The sequence below is a fragment of the Barbus barbus genome, assembly GCF_936440315.1.
Source record: "Barbus barbus genome assembly, chromosome: 18".
NCBI classification, from domain to species: domain Eukaryota; kingdom Metazoa; phylum Chordata; class Actinopteri; order Cypriniformes; family Cyprinidae; genus Barbus; species Barbus barbus.
Window position 1 is genome coordinate 12,839,853 of NC_136746.1, and position 13,908 is coordinate 12,853,760.

General features: G+C 37.5%; 1 protein-coding gene across 1 annotated transcript in view; it reads left to right on the forward strand.

The window, feature by feature from the left end:
* LOC306884333 (protein phosphatase 1B-like) overlaps positions 1–13,908 on the forward strand; it is a 34,331-nt gene that overhangs the window by 17,617 nt on the left and 2,806 nt on the right. The window contains exons 2-5 of the mRNA XM_079440105.1: positions 4,351–5,220; positions 5,322–5,439; positions 8,199–8,310; positions 9,866–9,923. Coding sequence (XP_079296231.1) covers positions 4,366–5,220; positions 5,322–5,439; positions 8,199–8,310; positions 9,866–9,923 — 1,143 coding nt within the window. The 5' untranslated portion in view covers positions 4,351–4,365. The remainder of the gene's footprint in view (positions 1–4,350; positions 5,221–5,321; positions 5,440–8,198; positions 8,311–9,865; positions 9,924–13,908) is intronic.

Genomic DNA, 13,908 nt, shown 5'->3' on the forward strand with positions numbered 1-13,908 from the left:
TAACTTTTCTTTAAGCGAAGTTGCTGCTGTTGTTTTGTTTCCGGTGACCTCAACCCATGCCTTCCTCTTTCATTGGTTGTAGCTCGTCACAACTCCTGACACCACGTGATGTCGAGTTGGCCGACCAGTCCAGATATTTGGCATGCTAGATATTTGTTTGGTGTCGGCGACGAGTCAGCGAGCCTCTTTGATGCATCGTTGTGTAGTTCACACATAAAGATTGCGGAGCGCCGATCACCCGCTGATTTTCCCCCGATTACAGCCCGACCTGTCGGTGAGCTCGTTAACTTGCAAATCGGGCTTAAATTCCTGTAGTATGAACTAGCCTTTAGCATGTGTGGTTTTGGTTGCGTAGGTTCTGAATGAAGCTTCCATATATCTGTTACTCTCACCACGGTAACCAAGTGCCTCATCTCAGCAACAGACAAGCAGAATTCTGTTTTGATTTAAAAACAAATACGATTAGATTTGTGTGTCCACTGTCTAGTGTGATTTATCTGGCAAGTAGAAATAGTCCAGACAGCTACATGTCACAGCTTGACTGCGTTTTAACAGGCAGTTCATCTGAGGAGAGCAAATCCGGTCTTCCTGAAGGGTGAGAAGTTTAAACTCTGCAATCACTTCAGTTGCAGTTACACTGCTGATGTGATAAATGAATAAGGTGATCACAGAAGAATGACAGCACTAGAGACATGGTAGAAGCATCCTAAATGCTTTATCTGTGTGGGATCTATACTACTTTTATTAAAGGAAAAAGTAGGGTTTAAGCAAAATCTTATTGTTTTATTTTATTGTATTTAAATGTTCAAGGGTCTTTTGGTTATTTTAAAATAAAACGTAATACGACAACACTGAAGTTTCTTTTCTTCCTTTTGGTGTAGTTCTATAATTACATATTTTGTTATGTATACTGTTTTTTCATATTTTAAAAATCACACAGGCTGAGTGATTTATTCTTAGCAGAAGAAAACTGGTGTCATAATTTAGGTACACCTGTAAGTGTAAAGGTGTATGAGTGCACACAGTCCGGGAGGGACAAAATGCATTCTCTAAGGCACTAAGAGCCCTAGAGGCAATTAGTGCATTTGAAGGTATAAATACCAAGAGAATAGTGTTGTCACGGAACCAAAATTTCAGTATTCGGTACCGATACCAGTGAAAATCCACGGTTCTCGGTACCAAAGCAAAACACAAAAACATGCTAATTAAAAACATACTATTTTTATGAAATAAAGTCAAACAAAAATAAAATGTACAAAAATCAATGCCATTCTTTATATTTATTTAAAATTGTGTTTCAATTTTTTTCCCAAATAAAGTATGAAAAACAGTATGCAAGTTTCACCCAAATTTAATTTCTTTTAATTTATGAAATTTAAATATTTTATTTTGTTAAAATTAAAATATGGAAGAATTATTGTGAGATTATTTCTTTAAAAATAAAGATTTATTCATTTTTTTTCAACAGTAGTAGTAGTACCACATATATTCTACTAAATAATAGTAATATATTTCTGGCAAAATGTCTGTAAGAAACTTTTAGTTTGACGGGCTGCCTTGAATACCATACCATTACATTTCTGTGTGTGTGTGTGTGTAGCTATATGATACGACACTAGTTTTACTCGAATGAAACGGTAAAATGCTTGTGAAGTGACTCTCAGAGCAGTTCTGGAGATATTGTTTATGTATTCATGTTCTCATTGAGATGGCAGATTCTGAAATCACAGAGATCGTCAGGCGTGCTTCAGTGTTTGTAGTAAAAAAAAAAACCGCGCATCTGCTCCATTCATTCATACAGAGACACGCAGAACAACTTTTGCGGCTTAATATTTACAGATATTAGTCCATGTCGCGATTTGATTTAAGTGTAATGACCTACTTTTGATTAATTCATACAAACTTTGACACATTCCGTGTCATTCCGTGCTAAACTGTAAATTCCGTTTTTATAACTGGAGTCCGAGATTCCGTCCCCGTTTTCTGCATCGTGGAACCATGACGTTTAAATTTTTTTTAGTACTGACTTGGTACAGGGTCAGAATGTGAGACGCTAGAACGGAGGTTCTATGTGTCAATCGCTCTACCAACTCTAAATTCCTACCATTACAGACAGGGGCACGCCCCCGAGTTTTAGCGAATAGGTCAGATATGATGGTCAAAGTAAGTAAAGTAAAAGTAAAGTCGTGACGTATTGTCAAGTATGGTGACCCATACTCGAAATTGGTGCTCTGCGTTTAACCCATCCAAGTGCACACACACAGCAGTGAGTAGTGAACAAATGCACACACACACACACACACACACCGTGAACACACACCCGGAGCAGTGGGCAGCCATGCTGCGGCGCCCGGGGAGCAATTGGGGGTTCGGTGCCTTGCTCAAGGGCACCTCAGTCGTGGTATTGAGGGTGGAGAGAGCGCTGTACATTCACTCCCCCACCTACAATCCCTGCCGGCCGGGGACTCGAACCCGCAAACCTTCGGATGACGAGACCGACTTTCTAACCATTAGGCCACGACTTCCCACAGTAGGGGGTGAAGTAGTTGAATAGTTAGGTGTTTTTTTTTTTTTTTTTTTTTTTTTTTTTTTTTTTCTCGCTCCCTTAGTGCGGAAGAGTTTAAACAAAGCTTGAGAATATTTGTTTTTAAGTTTCTTGTTTTTATTATTATTACAATTTTTTTTTCAACTCATTTTTATTGCTGTGATCAATATTATTATTATTTATGACTATTTTACTTTCATGTAAAGCACTTTGAATTACCATTGTGTATGAAATGTGCTATATTAAATAAACTTGCCTTGCCTTAAAAAGGACATTGTATTGTACTGTATTTGCATTTTTGTGCAGTCAGTGTGGACGACACAATGGAATGTTGTTGACTGTTTGTCAATGTTATATTGTAGCAGTCTTTTTCTCTTAGCACATACAGTGCAGGTGCTCTCCACTCAGCTAAAAATGTATAAGGGATAATGGACGGTCAGCCAGTCATAATCACAAAACAAACCCTCATTGGGTGATCAGGACACTGATGTGAAGCAGAGAGATGTGTAGGGCTGGGTGATATAGCCAAAAAATTATCATGATAAAATTTTTCATAGCAGTCGATATCGGTAATTATAACGCACAAACGCTGTAGCTTAATGACAAAAAAAATTATGTAATTATATTCTATTACTCCTTTAATAAATTTAATACATGCCTACATTGATAATATTATGAAATTCGATATGAATCACATTTTTGCTACAGTACCATGGTTCCGTTACTGTTACTACAGTAAATCCTTGGTAAATGATGGCAATTTGTAGATTGAAAAGCCTTCTGACTGTATCGTTGCACACAGTGTTTCTCCTGTTTGTCAGCGCTGTTTTATCTGCCTTTAAACTAGTTTATATCATTGAGTGATTTGTGTTCTTTGATGTATTAAAGCGCTTCACACTGGCTCTCACAGCGCTGTTTAGTGCTGAGATTCATCAGCCAGTAAAACAAATCTGCTCTAGTGAGCTCGCGCTGCTGTTTGAACTTTGAGCCATGTGGATAAATGGTCTGTGTAGTGTGGTTCAAAGGAGTAGCGCAGTTTCGTTCTGCTTTTGGTGCGTAAACATTTATATTGAGCATTTTTGGAACTCTTGTTATCGTTTTATCAAGGAAACTTCTTTATCGCGATTAATTGTCGTTATTTTATCACCCAGCTCTAGATGTATGTTATCCACCTTATTACACACCTTCAAAACAAATAAATGCACATGAAATGTTGTATAGTGTATAAAATTGATCAAATATATACAGTTATACAAAAATATTTGACTGCAGAATTTGATTCATCAGCAGTTTGATTCACCTCAGCAATGAAGCAGCACTACACTGTTCTCATAGAGCCCTGTAATATATATTTTTCGGTGATTAACACTTGAATAGCAGTGCAGGATATGCTGCTATAGCAGTAAAGCAGCCCTACACAGGCATTTGGATTATCTGGGCTGCAGTTTGTTGCTTTTCAGAAGCTACGCCCACTCTATGGCTAAAGGGCCAAGAATCTCTATATGTTTATTTCACTCAAAGTTTGTTGTTAATAGAAATCCGTCTATTTAGCACTAAGACTAAACCTTCCACATTTGTGTTCACTCTGCAGTGGGCATTTTTGGACTGTATGTGCTGGTTTTTTTCCCCTCTAATTCTAATCCTCATGTCTAAAGCAGCTCTTGGTGTGCCTTTACAGCACTGATCGAGTGAGAGAGGATGCTTAATGTTAGCTTATATGCATTTAAGATGCAGCGATCATATATTCAAACCCACTTTCCGTGTCTTTTCTTCAATGTTTCTTATTGTTTCTCTTGTCTCTGCAGAACGTGGCCTGAGGCATGGGGGCGTTTTTAGATAAGCCCAAAACGGAGAAATACAATGCGCACGGGGAAGGGAACGGCTTGCGTTTTGGCCTCAGCAGCATGCAGGGATGGAGGGTGGAGATGGAGGATGCGCACACAGCAGCCGTAGGCCTGCCACACGGCTTGGATGACTGGTCCTTCTTCGCTGTCTACGATGGGCATGCTGGCTCGCGTGTTGCAAACTACTGCTCCAAACACCTGTTGGAACATATCGTCGCCGCAGGGTCTGTAGATGAACTGCGGAAGGCTGGAGCTACGACACCTGAGACACCAGCCATAGAAGCGGTGAAGAGGGGTATCCGCGCCGGCTTCCTGAGGATCGATGAACACATGCGCAGCTTCACAGACCTGCGAAACGGCATGGACCGCAGTGGCTCCACCGCGGTGGCTGTGCTGCTCTCTCCAGAACATCTGTACTTCATTAACTGCGGGGACTCGCGGGCCCTTCTCTGCCGCAACGCTCATGTCTGCTTCTCCACGCTGGACCATAAGCCCTGCAACCCACGGGAGAAGGAGCGTATACAGAACGCAGGTGGCTCTGTGATGATCCAGAGGGTTAACGGATCGCTGGCTGTATCCCGAGCACTGGGTGACTATGACTACAAGTGTGTAGAGGGCAAAGGCCCCACAGAGCAGCTCGTGTCACCGGAGCCTGAAGTATTCGAAATCGCTCGGTCAGATGCAGAGGATGAATTTGTGGTGCTGGCGTGTGACGGTATTTGGGATGTGATGAGCAATGAGGAGCTGTGTGACTTCGTGCGATCGAGGCTGGAAGTGACGGATGACCTGGAGAGAGTGTGCAATGAGGTTGTGGATACCTGTCTACATAAGGTACAGTTCCTTACTCTAACATCTGTGACAGCTTTTTACATAGCATGATTTGTTTTTAACCTCAGGTGAGATTTATATCCATCTTTCTTTTTCTCCTTCAGGGAAGTCGAGATAATATGAGTATTGTATTAGTCTGTTTGCCAAATGCACCCCAGGTGTCAGAAGAGGCGGTAAAGAGAGATGCTGAGTTGGACAAGTACCTCGAGTCTCGTGTGGAAGGTGAGAAATAGAGGAGTTTGTTGAAATTAAGAACCACAGGCCTGTATTTTGAAACCTATTCTTTTTTGTATAGGGTCCTTTCTTAAACAATAATAGGGCCTTATAAAATGTTCTTCTTAATTTTTCTGGTAATCAGATGAAGGCATAAAACATTAATTTAATTTATCCTAATCAAATGAAAATTAAACCCTTTTATTTTTTGGCAAACAAAGTGCTGGACAACAGAGATTTACTGTTAAAATTAAAAAGAAAACAAATGGGGTTATTTTTTTTTTTTAAATAAAGATTTATTAATATTTATTAGTAGCAGTAGCACTGAGTCTTAAAACTGCTAAATAGTAATATATTCTGACACAGTTTCTTGACGTTAACGTTAAACTAAACTTCTATTTTGCCTTGTTGCCGTGAGGAACTTGCAGCTGCTGTAAGTGATATGACGGTAGTTTTCTCAAATTAAATAATATATTATTATAGCATTTCACCTGAGTATTACAAATAACGCGTATGGCTTTGTTCTTGGTTCTCATAAATATCTCTGCTATGATAAGCACTGAATGAATGGTTTCCTGTTGTAACATCGCGAAAGATAAATAAGGGTGACATCTAGTGGAGAAGACTATTCATAAGCTTCACATTCATCAGATCTCGTTTTAAATGTTTGCTGAAATAAATACCGAAAAAGATCGATTCGTTGGCTTTTGAGAATCAATATCGAATCGACGTCATTAAAAAAAACTATTAATCGAAAAATCAATTTTTTTGCCCAGCCCTAGCTCTGTATAGTAAATGCTGCTACATCTGAAAGCAGGTGATGGAGATTTACTACTAATCACAGAACCGGCTTTACTGACAAGATGTGCATGACATCTTGATTAATCTTTCAGCCCTAAATAGAGGAGTTTTGCAGTATTCTAACAAGTATTCAAGCAATCACTGGTGTGTTGAAAATGGTGGTCCAATTAAAAACAAGACTACTTACATTATTAGTGTAATCTTTATATTTAATATCAGAGTAGGCATACTGCGATAATCGGTGTTGATGATGATACCGTCGTTAAGCCTCAGCACCGGTTACGTCACTTGCACACTGTGTTCAGTTAGAGAACAGACACTAAATTTAAAAACTGAACGCGGCTGCTCAATGCAATGTGCCGAACGACAGTTACATCGCAGATCAGGAGCAGGAGTCAGATCAAAAGAGCCTGTTTGGTAGGATTTTGAAATGCCTGTTGACTTGCCATAAGGTGATTTTGGAAGGTCTTTTTACACATTTGTTTCTCATTTAGTTCTACAGTACTTGCTGATTTTACTTTATTTAAACTTTAGGTAATTTATTTTTTTACATCAAGGTTTATGCCGTGCTGTCAAACTTTCTTATTCATTTTGTGTTTCTTATTCATGTCTTTTTTTTATTTGGTTCCACAATGTTTGCTGATTTTTAGTTTGCTAGTTACCGATTTAAACTTTGGGTAAATTATTTGTTGTTTTATATTAGGCGCATGGCATGGTGTATTATTTGTTTTGTTAAAAAAATTCCTATAATATAGAAGTATGACGTATTTTGTAATTGATGCCAAATTGGCAGTAATTCGAAAGTGACAGTGTTTACGACATGTTTACAAGCTATTTAAAAGTGAAGGAAAGCGAGAAAAAGAGGGAAAACTCAAATAAAAAACTTTGAGGGAAAACTCAAACCCTCCTGCCCCCCACCCATGGTGATACCGGTATTACCGGTGTTGTCACACGTCAATTAACTTACGTTTCCTCACCGTCACAACCCTATATCACAGCTGGATAAAATATCAATTTAATCAACAAACTGATATTAGTTCTGCTGTATTAAACTCACTCAGCTACACAGTTTGAAAAATATTATTTTTATAATTTATCAAAAAGATTCCCTATATCAGTGTTTCCTGCACCACTTTCCTGCAGCAATCCTCAATCTATATACAAGCAATGACGAGAAACCTTTTTCTTTTGATTTGCTGCATGCATTTGTGGAAAAACAAACATATAGTGCAATCAAATTCAAAAACACATAATTTAAAAATAATTGAATCAATTTCAGAAAATAAGCATTTTATTAAAGAGAACTGTCCCTTTCCTTCACGTCTTTAATCTTCTGATCTGGAACATGCTATCCTGTCTCCACCCCCTTTAATCTTTCTCTCTTCCTTGTTTAATATCTCTTGATAGCCTGACACTGTTACTTTTTCCCTCATTGGCCTTTCCTCGCTGTATTGTACATTGGACACATTCTGGCAAGTGGTTGTTGGTTTTGTGGGGTTTAGGGGTTATGTAAACTCTTGGCCTTGATCTTTGGGCAGAGGTTGGGTTAACGTTGTTGTAATGTTTGGCTGGGTGCTGAGAGGGCCTGAGGGAGTCGTTGGCACTGCTGCTCTCGTGAGGAATGTGCTGGCTGAACATCTAACTGGCAACAGGCCCAGAGCGGCCCAGAGCAGCCCAACTGGGCCACAGGCTTTCCTTCTAGAGTCTCACTCTTGCCTCTCAGTGTCTGTTGTTTTTTTCTTCATTATGTCTTTGTCTTCCATTTCTCTTTTTTTTTTTTATATAAAACTAACTAACACCAATGCTGTACACTAGTACCCGCAATACATTGCTCATTTCTTCATACACACACAATAGTTCACATATACACAAAGTTGTCTTGCATACATTGTAGTGTTCCATCAAATGCAGCAGTCAAATACGTATTTAGCTTTAACCTACAGTTATCCTTTCTGTTTCCTAAACAGAGCTCATTGAGAAAGCAGGGGAAGAAGGTGTGCCTGAGCTAGTGCATGTCATGAGCAGCCTGTCCCAGGAAAGCATCCCCAATCTCCCACCAGGGGGTGGCCTTGCCAGCAAGTAAGTAAATATCATGGTTACACACCACACAGAGGTTCACACCTGCACAAACATGGTAACATGCTTAACCCTTTAACAGTCACACTAAGAAATACATTTGCCAAAAATCATTTATTGTTAAAATTGTGTTCCTGACACCACAGTGAGCAACTTTTCAGGTTTTTTAGGGTAATTCTCGGCATGAACTAAAAAGTATAATGCATTAATGGTGTATATATATATATATATATATATATATATATATATATATATATATATATATATATATATATATATATATATATATATATATATATATATATATATATATATATATATATATATATATATAAATAAACCTGTTCTTATTATAACCCAACAAAACAAATCTAATAATTTGAAGTAAATGAACAAATACATCAAAACAAAATAATGAAAATAAAAACAATAAATATAATGAAATGAGTATTAAATTCCATTACAAATAATAGATTAGTGACAATCTGGATAATTTAAGGTAAAAGGCATATAGTCAAAATATATAGGTGTGTGTATATATATATATATATATATATATATATATATATATATATATATATATATATATATATATATATATATATATATATATATATATATATATATATATATATATATATATAAAATATAATAGGACAAATTATTAAAATGATATGGTGTGATATGTTATATGGCGCTTATTATGGGGGAAGTCGTGGCCTAATGGTTAGAGAGTCGGACACGTAATCCAAAGGTTGTGGGTTCGAGTCTCGGGCCGGCAGGAATTGTAGGTGGGGGGAGTGAATGTCCAGCGCTCTCTCCACCCTCAATACCACGACTGAGGTGCCCTTGAGCAAGGCACCGAACCCCCAACTGCTCCCCGGGCGCCGCAGCATAAATGGCTGCCCACTGCTCCGGGTGTGTGTTCACGGTGTGTGTGTGTTCACTGCTGTGTGTGTGCACGATGGATGGGTTAAATGCAGAGCACGAATTCCGAGTATGGGTCACCATACTTGGCCATTTGTCACTTCACTATCTTCACTATCTAACTATCACTATCTATGTAACAAAGCATTGTTTTTTGTTCAAACAAAGGAACAACATCTATGATCTTGTGTAGTGCTAGAATATGAAATTTTTTTTTATCAACTTTTAACGTCATTTGCAGCTAGTGTTAGAAGGGAGGCGTCACATCAATACATTCTCTGTTTTGTTGCGGCTTTTTGGCAACAATATATTTTTGCTGCAGGGCCACCCAGTGAATATAATTGCAATAACACACTCTATTCAATGAGGGGTATAAGGACAGTCAAACCCAGTCAAAAACGGGTTTGGTGAGTTTTAATTACAGTAATTTGATCACAAAAAAAGGTCAACCATGCGCTTACAATGTACGTCAAAGGGTTAATATTTAAGAATCTGGAATGCTAACACAGAGTTTGCAGGTTTAGTCCGTAGTACACTTGACCCAGAATCCAGCTTGGCTTTGTAACTTCTACACCACTTCACCCAAAAAATCTTTATTTTCTAATATGATGACTGTTGTATTTGTCCACAGGCACAGTGTTATTGAAGCAGTGTACAATAAATTGAACCCCCAAAGAGAAGAGGATGGTGTGAGTATCAATAGAGTCTGGCTTTTTAAAGGTCTAGGACCTCCTGTTATGATGACAGCAGTACATTTAGCCCCTGGTCTTACCATAAAAATGTAGAAGTGTTAACTTCCCCTTGACCTATTGGAATCATCTCATCATGAGACGTTGCCTTGTTTTGCACCTCGGTCACTCGACCCATTTATACTTGGTATTAACATCCATCAACCCATAGTCACTTAGTGTTACTTTTCTCACTCCGAGTGTTTGCTCTCTCTATCCCACTCCCCTACTTTGCTCATTTATTTACTGCTGAGAGTAAAATACCCTGCTCAAATCACAGCTGTAATGAGCTCATTCAAATGATACTCTGCCCCAAAGCACAGCGGTTGAGATCACCACATCACAAACACTCTTAATGCATCCCATCAAGGAGATGAGCTGAGATCTATCAGCCTGTAAGCATGACCAATCAGACTTGGTTAGTGAGCACACAAGAATGTTATTTCATTAGCTTTTTATGCTATTATAAACTCTTCAGCCATGTCTCATGATGATGATGTCACCCTACTCAGTGTGTGATCTGGCAAAACTGCACTAGGATTTGCATGTTGTAAAGCCTGCATATGGTTACCGCTCCTGTTGTTGTACCCATGAACATAAACGTTTGTTTGTGTGTGTGTGTTTGAGGTTTAGAAGAATGTCAGTTTTGTATATTTAATTAGTGTGTCACATTCTCATGTGTTGGTTTGGACACCAGTTGCACAAAGCTGGAGTTTTGATCCAAGTGTTCCCCTCTCCCCTACTGGACATCCAAGAGATATCTGATGTGTGTGTATGAGAGAGATGGTGCTCTCTAAGCTCTTGGACTCTCCTCATTAGGGTTGTCACGATACCAAAATGTCAGTAGTTGATACCAATGCCAGAGAGATTTCAGGATTCTTGGCACGTTTGATACCATAGCAAAACTAACTTGAGTAAAAATACTAAAGAAAAAAAAAACTTTAAGTACAATACTTAAACTTAATATATTAACAAATTAAATTGAAACAATGGATTGTGCACTACCTTAAAATGGTACTTTCATTACTTTTATACTTTGTATGACTTATGTAATTTGATGTGACACCTAAAGACTAGGGCCGGGACTTTAACGCGTTAATTTAGATTAATTAATTACACAAAAATAACGCGTTAATTTTTTTTAACGCATTTTAATCGCACTTATTTTTGCACCGCGGAACGTTTCTCACTGGATGAGTTTCGGCGGACCGATTATACTGGAGCACCAACTAGCGTCAGAACGGACTTGCATTCGTGGAGACCGGTCTTGGCTAGGGCTGGGTATCGAGTTCGATACTTTTTAGGCACCGACCGAATTGCCTCGATACCACCGAGTATCGAAAAACGTCTTGTCGTTCGGTACCAAATTTCGATACCTAAGGGGTTAATCTCATCACATCAGTGAGCCAATAAGCCTGCATCACTAGCTGTGTTTGACTAGAAACGGCGACGTGCAGATTGATCAGTGTTTGACCTCCGCGAGAGCGTTTCGAAAGCGCACGGAGCAGTCCGCTCTTTAAATCGCGCGGTTTGTTTATTATACACAGACTGAAGCTCGCGTGACGTTCGCGGTCATTTCAGCGTCTGCCGCCTCTCTAAATGAGGACATGAACAACATCTCCAGACCTGCTCTGAAAGTCACTTCATGAGCATTTTACCGTTTGATTCGAGTAAAACTAACTCATCTCATATACACACAGAACTGTAAAGGTATTCCAGGCAACCCGTCAAAATAAAAGTTCGGTTTTAATATTAACGGTATTAATATTGTTCAGCAGACAGTACATACTGCTACTACTAGGCTACTATTAAAATTATTAAAACTTTTTTTTTTTTTTAGTAATGATCACACAACAGTTATTCCATGTTTTAATTTTAATAGTAACCTCCCTTTGTTTGCCAAAATAAATAAACTTTGATTTTCAATAATTTAAAGAGAAATTAAATTAATGTTTTATGTCTTCATTTGAAAACCATATACAGAACACAGAATTTCTGAGGAAAAATAAAACATTTCATAAGGCTATTTTAAGAATAAATTTAAATAAACTAAGTTGTTTTTATGCATTCAAATAATTAGACATACTACACCAGAATTTAATAACAATAAAACATATGGTGAAAGAAAATAAAACACCCACTTATGAAAGTGGATGAAGGTTTTACATTTCTTGAAGTCTTTAACAACCTAGAAATGATAATTCTGTCTGAGCTATGTGTTTTAAAATGAACATGCACTAATGTAAACGTAGCCTAACAGATGTGTAAACTGAAAACAATTTGAACTTTATTAAAATTATTTATTTATTTATTGTGTTGGATATATTTTGTTCCTTTGTGCAGTGGCTCAGGAGATGAGACTTTGAGTCTGTATAAATATCAACAAGCTAAAAAAAATAGTTTTTTGAGATAATGTAATCTTATTAAAACTGATTTTATAAAACTGGTATCGAAAAAAGTACCGTTCAGGAACCGGTATCGAACTCAAGGTATCGGTATCGATATCGATACCCAGCCCTAGTCTTGGCAAGCTTCCTTGGAAGAACGAACTCGGAAGGACGCGAGAACACAGAACGCACACTTATGAGAATTGAGATGTAACTTGCTGCATTCCTGCTTAACTGACGCATAGTCTCAGCATAAGAAACGGCCAATGAACAATAAATATTACAAAATGTCATATCATAACTTATTAAAACATTTCATACTATTATAGATATTACTTTCATATAATTGTATTGTTTTATTTTACAGCGTTATATGTTTTACTGTTAAGATTAATTTTAATATGCCAATAAAAATGCAGACTTTCTCCGGGTCTTATAACTTTATTAAAATTAACCAAAACAAAACGATAAATGTTTACTTTCAACTTGAAGAGCCGTTAAGTATTTGTGAGAGCGACTTTAAAGCTTACAGGCTTCCGTACACCGGCTACCCACAGCGTTTTCTGGGATTTCTAACGGCTCGATTCTCTTAAGTCTGCACTCGATGCATCCTCAGTTTCAAGAACATATCCGGGCACTATCATGCATCCTCTGTACTTGCGTTCTTGAGAATTGGAACTGAACTTCGACGGTTAACGAGAACACAAGGACGCAAGATCGCTGAAGAACGCATATTGAGAAACAGCCAAAAACAAACCACAGTGAACATGGACAAAGAAGCTGATGAGACCGCTTTGGTTGGCCCTGTGGATGGGAAATTTAAAAATCCATATAAAAAAAACTTACTTCTCACTGTTCTCAGGTCAAATATTTATATGCGATTAAAATGCGATTAATTTCGATTAATTAATTACAAAGCCTCTAATTAATTAGATTAATTTTTTTAATCGAGTCCCGGCCCTACTAAAGACATTTATAATGTTTCAATTATTTTCTATTTCAAATAAATGCAGGTTTTGTGAACTCTGTTCTCCTAAGAATCCAGAAAAAATATATCACAGTTTCAACAAAAATATTAAGCGGCGCAACTGTTTTCAACATTGATAATAATCAGAAATGTTTCTTGAACAGCAAATCAGGATATTATAATGATTTCTGAAGGATTATGTAACTAGTAGTGGCTGCTGAAAATTCAGCTTTGCATCACAGCAATACATCACATTTTAAAATATAATAATTTTTAGTAATATTTCACAATATGGCTGTTTTTACTGTATTTTTGATCAAATAATTGCAGCTTTGGTTAGTATAAGCCATTACAAAGTATTACCAACCAACACCTTTTAAATAGTATGGTCGCTTTCAAAGATAGTCTAGATTTTCCAAGTAATTAAGTTAACATTAGTAAATAACTTTTTTCATGTGGTTTGATTAATTTTATTAACATTTTACAGTTACATTTAGAGTATTTAAATTTTAGTATCAACTTGGTAGTTTTGACATCCCTAGGCCTCATCAGTGAGTGATGTTTTGTTGGCTTGTTGTGAGTAGAAGACTAG